This window comes from Tenrec ecaudatus, chromosome 4 (genome assembly GCF_050624435.1).
Source record: "Tenrec ecaudatus isolate mTenEca1 chromosome 4, mTenEca1.hap1, whole genome shotgun sequence".
NCBI classification, from domain to species: Eukaryota; Metazoa; Chordata; class Mammalia; order Afrosoricida; family Tenrecidae; genus Tenrec; species Tenrec ecaudatus.
In genome coordinates, this window is record NC_134533.1 from 168218947 (window position 1) to 168226505 (window position 7559).

Below are 7559 nucleotides of genomic sequence, written 5' to 3' on the forward strand. Positions count from 1 at the left end.
GGAAGGTAGAGTGTGACGCGCATGTTTTCAAGTGCACACCACTTAGGAGATAGCAAAGCAAAGGGAATTTCCTTTTCTTTACTCCTAATCATACAGAAAAGTCACAAGGTCAGTAAGAGTATAAGCTATCCGCTACACAGGGGCAAATGTTATTTGAGAAAGAAAATGTGCTTCGCTCTCTTTGCCAGGCAGGGACTGACTCCACTCTGCCCTTGGCGGGACCCCTCCCAGAACTGCAAACCGATCTACACAACTCTGGCGTGGCCTTCTGGGCTTGGCCCCTCACCGGCACACACATCTTTGTTTCCTGCTCTTTCCCTCGGGATTTTGCCTTTCTTGCTCGGTGTTACCTCCAAGAAACAAAACCAGAACCACGCACTCACATCAGGAAGGACGTTGCCATGTGTTCAAAATCTAAGGGGAAAAACAGCACTTGACAACGTGGGAGAAAGTCAGGGCGTGGAGGTTCAGCACGTGGCCGCTGAGAGCGATTCATGACCAACGAGCCCTGGTTACAATGACATCCTACTGCAGCCTGGCTTCGAGGGGGACACACACGACCAGGGTGCCTGCTTGTTTCCCAGAGCATGTGTGACAGCAGCATTGGCCCTGGACGGCTGGTTCAGCTTTCCAGGGCGTGGACCCGGGTTTAATTTCACAGCTAGTCGGATGAAGGCTTCTCCCCATAAGAAGTCCTCCCAGACACTTTCAGTAGGAAACCCGAAATACACTGCAGTGTTTAATCTGACACCTTTTGTTTTAAAGGCCTCCTGTCGTTCAGGCTGAAACAATATAAATCAGCAGAGATGCAGCTCTGCTTAACCTCTGACCTCAGGGGGATTGCTTTATAGTGTGCTTTTCTGACCGCCGGTATTTATTCCTTTCTTTTTTTAACTCAGACATAACTACTCCTAGGGTAACAAGCGGTGGCGTTTATTGATTCCAAATCCATATTTTAGAAAACCACGCATCACATGCATGCTCTATGCAGATTCTGACCGGGTGGTAGAAATGAGGAGTTTAAAGGGTCCTTTGATTTCCTAGAGTGTGTTTTTGTGTCGAAGAGCAGAATTTGGCCTGCATCTGTGCTTTTGACTCGGGCTCCGGGAAGACTGGGTTAAACTTGCTGTTTTAAGTCATGTAGGCCTTTCAGCAAATGACTGGAAGAACATAAAGGTCCTGTCTTGAAAGAGGCCTAACCTGGAGATGCAGACTCAGGGCAAACAATGGAGGAGAATGGGAGAGGAGGAGGGAGAAGATTCCATGGTGGAAGGCAGGGAACTAAAGCGCATGGTGGAAGTGGACCACGGCAAGCGCAGGCTAAGCCACACGCACCCTTGAGGAAAGCTGGGTGGTACAGTACTGCACCCATTCAAACATAGGCATCTGACTGATGGTCATGAGAAATTCTGATTCTAGCCACATAACGATTACAGTAACCAAAACTGTTTGGGGACCAGGACAAAAAACCCAATTAGCAAGAAGCAAACAAAGCCAAACCTGTCAACTAGTTACATAACCTCAAACCTTAAAGAATCCTTTTATTGTACAGTCATCACTCTGTTTGGCAAAGGGTAGGTTGCAGGGTTGTAATTTCACAAAAAAAGACAGAAAAATGAAAACTCTCTGGAATTAAATTGAAAGGGTTACAAAGAGTTATTAGATCAGATACAACTGGTATTTTGCTAAAATAGGCATCAAAGGACTGTCTTGTTTAGAGAATCATGCTTCAGTTTTTCCTTCTAGAGAAGACAACATCTTCATCACCGAGCATGCTTTGCTCACTCTCCTCTATAAGCGCATGTTGGACGCAGCAGCGACAGTTACATCCCTGGACCCTCCACAGATCATTCACTTTCCACCACAGGAGTACCAGACTCAGGTCTTGGGGAGCATCCTCTAAATGCTGCTGGGCCGATGTGGCTCTGTCGAGGCTTCGGGAGACTTTGACGGCCATCACTGCTGCCCCAGAGCACATGGCTTTTCTCTAAATCACCACTTAACTGTAACATTAAGCTTTCTGTTCCTGATGGCATGGCTTTAAAAGCAATATATCATTACTTTCAATCTGGCGTCAAAATAACGAATTCTGACTTCGTTATAGATATTTTTATAGATGAGGATTCCCGGGGGAAAGTGGGGGGGGGGGTGATTTCTGAACTTGTGTCTGGCACGCTTGCCTGGGTCACTGCACTTCCAAAATGTCCCACCCGCCTAAATTGTCAAAATTCAGCATGACAACATTTTCCTGTAGAGCAAATAAACAAGCACCGTGGCGCAGATGCCATTTCTAACCTTTGCAAATCAGGGAAAACTTGGTCACACTCCTTACACTCCTGGATCGCATGCATTTCTCGGAGGTCACTCTCGTTTTCCAGTTTCTGCGGAAAGTCCTCTTCGACCATGGAGAAGGCTGAATGCGGGGTGCTGCATGGGAACTTCTGGTGGTCAGCTAGCTCGGCCTTGGATTCAAAGAGCTGGTCACAGTCCTCACAGCGAAACTGTCGTTCTTCTGAGAAAACAACAGAGGCATTACCAAGGCTGGACAGTGCCAGGAGGGTCAGCACCAAGCAGCGGGTCCTGATCGAACCGCAGAAGGCACCGCGCACATCGTTCGATGGTCATTTAGGCCCCTTAACATTAGTAGGGATGTCAAAGACCCCGGTTGGAGTCTGGTAAAATAACACAAGCGATCACTATGGCTTCCTGGTCAGAGGAAACTGCATGACTGAACGCTCCCAGGTTTCCAGCATCCTCAAAGGAATAATGGTCACTCGCTGAGCAATATCTATCTTCTCAGCCCTGGAGCTGGATCACGGATGCACCTTAACATCACACAATGAGGAATTGCGGTCAGATTTCTAGTCTCCTTTTCAGGGGAGGTTATGGAGGCCCCAGACCAACTCTAAGCCGCCTAACTCAGAGCGACCTTATGGGGCGGAGCAGAACTGCTCCATGGGGTTTCTGAAGCCGTGAATCTTCATGGTAGCAGACTGCCTCATCTTGCAACTCGTGGTCGTGACTGCTGACCTGCTGGTTAGCAACCCGATGTTGCTAACCGGAGAAATTACATCATCTGTCAAGGATTCCCAGCCTCATTGGCTTTGGCCAGGACTGAACCTCTCTTCTGGCCTATATCCTTCTCACCACGCCATGCACGGTTAGACATGGCTCCCTGTCTGCAACATGTTTAAGCCTGGTCAAAGCCAGTAGACTAGGGAATACTTGAACATTCATCATCATTTATTGTGGGGCTCAAGATGCTTTTAGGACCCACTTGGCTAATTTATGTTACTCCAGGCCTGGATGAAATGCCACAACTGTTAACCAGCAAACACCCCAAGCGACACGCTGAAGCGAAATAAAGAAACATTATGAGCGAGGACCCGAGATAGCACAGGACACGTTAGGCAATGATGGGACTCGGTGTCTGTTCTTCTGGTGAGAATAGTGGCTCACCCCCCGGCGGTCACGAGACCACAGTGCACAGCTCCCACGGACAAGGAATGCAGGTGTCTTGAGAGTACAACGTGCGGGAAGTATCCAAGGAAAACCACAGAATACAAAATCCCTGGGCGATCAACCTTTAGCCAAGGAAGAAGCTAGCCTGTAGCTCTTTGCCGCTCAACGCCGTGTTTTTGAGGGGCTATTTTAATCACCCACCAATGCTAAGCATCGTGCTAGGGAAAGACTAGAGTAGAAACTCACCGACAAGGAGGTAAGAAACATGACAGATGAATGCATTGGGCTTAAGGGATCCCGGAGGAATGGGGCAAATCCATCTCATTTGGTGGAGAGAGGATCGGGAAGGGTTTTACGAGGCAGCCAGAGGAGGAAGAATGATGGGACATTTCGGGCACAGGAGTGGCAAGGACCAGTGATGGAGGCAAGCGAGAACAGGGCAGGACCTGGATGCAAAGCTGTAGTAAGACCATGAACAGGTTTGTAGCCACGTTAAAGCAGGGGTGGGGAATGAAACTCGGGTGGCAGGCCACTAGGGGCTTTTTAGGTTTACAGTAGGGACTAGAAAGCTACTTCAAGTGGGCAAGATACAGCCAGACTTGCTGTCTCGAAGGGTTGCCTCCAGTGGCAAGTGGGAGAAGCCAAGCAAAGAGGCCAAACAAGAGGCCGTACTTTAGCTCAAATGGACCCAACCCAACATCAGCGAAACCAGACCAGTGAAGAAACGACAAAGAAGATTCACAGATTCTCTAGACTCTGAATACAGAGGGTTAAGGAAAACCAAATACAGCCCCTGGCTGAAAGTTGACATTGTATGGAAGCAGAGAGCCTCATTGTTCTCTCCTGGAGCATCTGGTGGGTCTGAACCACTGGCTCTGAGCTTAGCAGTTTTTAACGTTGAGCCCACAGTGTCCCCGGGATCCGAAAGAAAAATAACCCAACCAACCTCTAAGTCACTGCCCCAAATCAATTCCCACTCTCAGTAACCCCCTAGGACAGAGTAGACCTGACCCTCTGGGTTCCGAGACTTTAAACAAATCTCTAAACGGACAGCCTCATTTTGTTTGTTCATTTCTTGTAGAGTTGGTGGTGGTTGGCAGCCGTAGGCATACATGATCAGCTACACCACCAGCGCTCCTAAGGAAAAGGAAGCGCTTCTAAAGTGATACACTCGCCTGAGCTTAACTAGGTAATCCAAACGCTCCCTCGAACCTGCAATACAATTCATATTCGGTACACGGTATTCCTACATTGGCTCTTCCCGAGGGACCTAACCACGAGCTTAACCTCCAGGCCACATGTTACCTGGAGAAGCAGGGGTTTTAGTGACCGTAAGACCTCAGTTGGAATGCCGACTCCATCCCTTCCTACCCATGTGGTTTTTGCCCCTTCAGTTGGCCTTTCAGTCTCAGCTGCTGTGAAGGATGAAATGAGATAATAGAAGGGAACTATCCAACATCCAGCCAGAGCAGATGTATACCGTATATACTCGTGTATATGCTGAACGTTTCAGCACATTTTTAATGCAGTTTTTGTGGTAAAATTGGGTGCCTCGACTGATATTCGGGTCGGCTTATACTCGAGTATACACGGTACTCCATGTGTTCTGTCTTATTGTCTCTTTCCCGGGAAGGTGTGACAAGTTACCAGCTGAACAGCATAGGCTATCCACATCCATACAGATGCACGATCCCTGGAAAGCATAAAAGCAGGCATGGAGTTCAAAGGTCTTCTCTAAAGGCAGGTTTGTGTATGGCAGCCCTAAAGGAAGAGTGGGCGCGTTGTTCAATATTGTTTCAGGGTCACTGATGATTTATATTTTGAAAGATGAAATTTTAAAAACCTTTTGTTTTAACATTTACGGAAGAAAGATGCATTGAACCAGAGAAAGCCCAGTTCCATCCTTTACCAACGGAAAGATCCCATTGCCAGAACCACTCACTCCCACCAGTGAGGGCTGGGCCCCAAGTCCTTTCCCCCAGAGCAGACTGCCCGATCAGACTGAGCTGATTTTGAGAACTCCTGGATGTAAAGCCATTTATTTGTCAGCGTTTCTAAAATGAAAATGAGTTCCCTAAAGCCCCCTCTGCCCACCCCCAAATTCTTAATTGACGCAACCAACAAAGGGGCAGAATCCAGGGAGCCAGAGGGAAAACTGTTCAAGCAAAACCCTAGTCGACAGGAGCAGCTCGGTGTGAGGAGGTCCAGAAGCAGAGGCTGAAAGCCTGCCCATCGCGCCCCATTCTCGCCAAGGGGACAGAGAAAAGCAGTTTAAAATCTCACCCCAGGGACACACATGAACTCAAGTGAGGTTTTGCTCTTCAAGTGCCCTTAGTGAGTAGTAGCAGGAATTAAATCTCTCCGTCTCCCAACATTTTCACATCTGTACTTCTCTCCTAATTAACCCCTCTTCCTTCCCTCGGCTCATCCGTGCGTGGCTAAGACTGTCCTTGAGTGGAAATACTCTTCCCAGTCATAGTGTTAGCTGGAAGAACCACCCACGAGCTTGACAAAAACTTCAAGCCCCTCTAGGGCTTAGATCTCTAAGCTTCTAGAAGGTTCTCCCCACCATCCATCTCAGGCACTGGCCAAGGTTTGACTGAAGCTTCTCCCACAGCAGTTAAGCTATCCAGAACATCCTTTGGCTTTCTTCAGAGGCCCTCTCCCTACGTTTGCAGCCCTGGAACGTGAGCCAGATGGCAAGCCAAGAAAACAGCCACTGCCCGGCCAGGGCACTTTGTTCCCAGGGGACAGGCCCACTGGGGAGGTAGGAGACTGAGGAAGTGGTGGAGTGGGGGGTGGAATGGTACGAACCGTGGATATCCGGCGCCATCGTTTCATGGGGGTAATCTTCACTCTTCATGAACAGTAGAAGCTCCTCTCCCGGGGCCACGTCTGCGACTACGCGGTAGAAGATCTGCAGGAGACAGAGGTGGGCAGGGGAAGGAGAGAGGGAACGGAGTCATCACTGAGGAAGGGCAAGGTGGACACCAAGAGGCCAGTTTGTTTGCTCAAACTTCAACACGCAGACTCCCTTTTTCACTTTGACTTCCATCAAAGGAAGTTAGAGAGTCTGCAGATGAGCCGGGGGGTTACAAATGGAAAACTGCAATTCTCATACCGGTTCACAAATCTTTCCCAAATCCTACTTCACAAATCAATTTTTCTTAATACAGGGCTTGCTGTGTGACACATCCCGGAAGGACTCACAGCAACCTGGTGAGCCACCCCCCACAGCATGGAATCCTGCCTTGCATTGGCAGCCAGCAGCCGTCTCCCTAAATCCAGGGTGGGGTGCAGCAGCCTCGCTTGAGCGTGTTCTCAAAAATGCCTCTTCCTCAACAATAGTTTGGGGTAAAAATACAGCTAACACCACCACGGCGAATTCCACGTTCTCCTGGGTCTAACTGGGACCTGGGCAAGGGATCATGATAGCGCCAGGGCCTTGAAGAGAGAGACCTGGGGCAGGGGAGTGTACTTTGTTTTCAAACTCAATCACCACTCCAAGATGAGGCTTCTACCCCCCCAGGCCCAGCCCTCAGGCCGCAGCCCCCGGTTCTTGGAAGGCAGGCATCAGGCCCTGTTTGGATTCTTTTATCTGTCTGGCAGGGGTGCGCCCCCTACCCCAAGGGGTTCTTTCCATTGCTTTCTAGCAAAGTGCTGAGGAGAGGAGGGCTTTGAGCTATCTATAAATGAAAGGCAGCGCAGCAAGAACTCCTCCCTGGAATTTCCAAGAGCTCCCTACCTCCCTTTCTCCTCACCAGCCCTGTGACCTTGGGCAAGTCACTAACAATGTATTGGTCCGGGCTTCCACTGCCCTGCTTATAAAAAGCACAGATGCAAAAAACAACCAAGCCCCCCCAAAAAAGCCCTCTAAGATGTGTTGCCATTTTAAAAGAAAACAGATGCTTAGCTTTTCATTTCTTTTCTAAGAATTAAAAAAAAACAACAACTTCATATAAGGTGGACATTGCAGAAGGAGGGGTGAAGCTGTACTGATTACAGTCTGCCAAAATGGCTTCGGGAAAAAAATCTCCCAGCACTCTAGTCACATCCCATCCTTTGCCGGGTGCCCTCCTCCCTCTCTGTCACCGCCA

At 49.0% G+C, this 7559-nt stretch overlaps 1 protein-coding gene across 5 annotated transcripts in view; it reads right to left on the minus strand.

Annotated features, from left to right (window-relative positions):
- The window catches only part of MECOM (MDS1 and EVI1 complex locus), a 50341-nt gene extending 43962 nt beyond the window's left edge, over positions 1 to 6379 (minus strand). For 4 of the 5 annotated variants that reach the window (XM_075548899.1, XM_075548898.1, XM_075548896.1 and 1 more), the window contains exons 1-2: positions 6277 to 6379; positions 2296 to 2512 (exon numbers count right to left, since the gene is read on the minus strand). In XM_075548899.1, the coding sequence (XP_075405014.1) occupies positions 2296 to 2512; positions 6277 to 6325 (266 nt within the window). In that variant the 5' untranslated portion in view covers positions 6326 to 6379. The remainder of the gene's footprint in view (positions 1 to 2295; positions 2513 to 6276) is intronic. The other variant, XM_075548894.1, reaches the window with a different exon arrangement.
- Positions 6380 to 7559: the final 1180 nt, after the last annotated feature.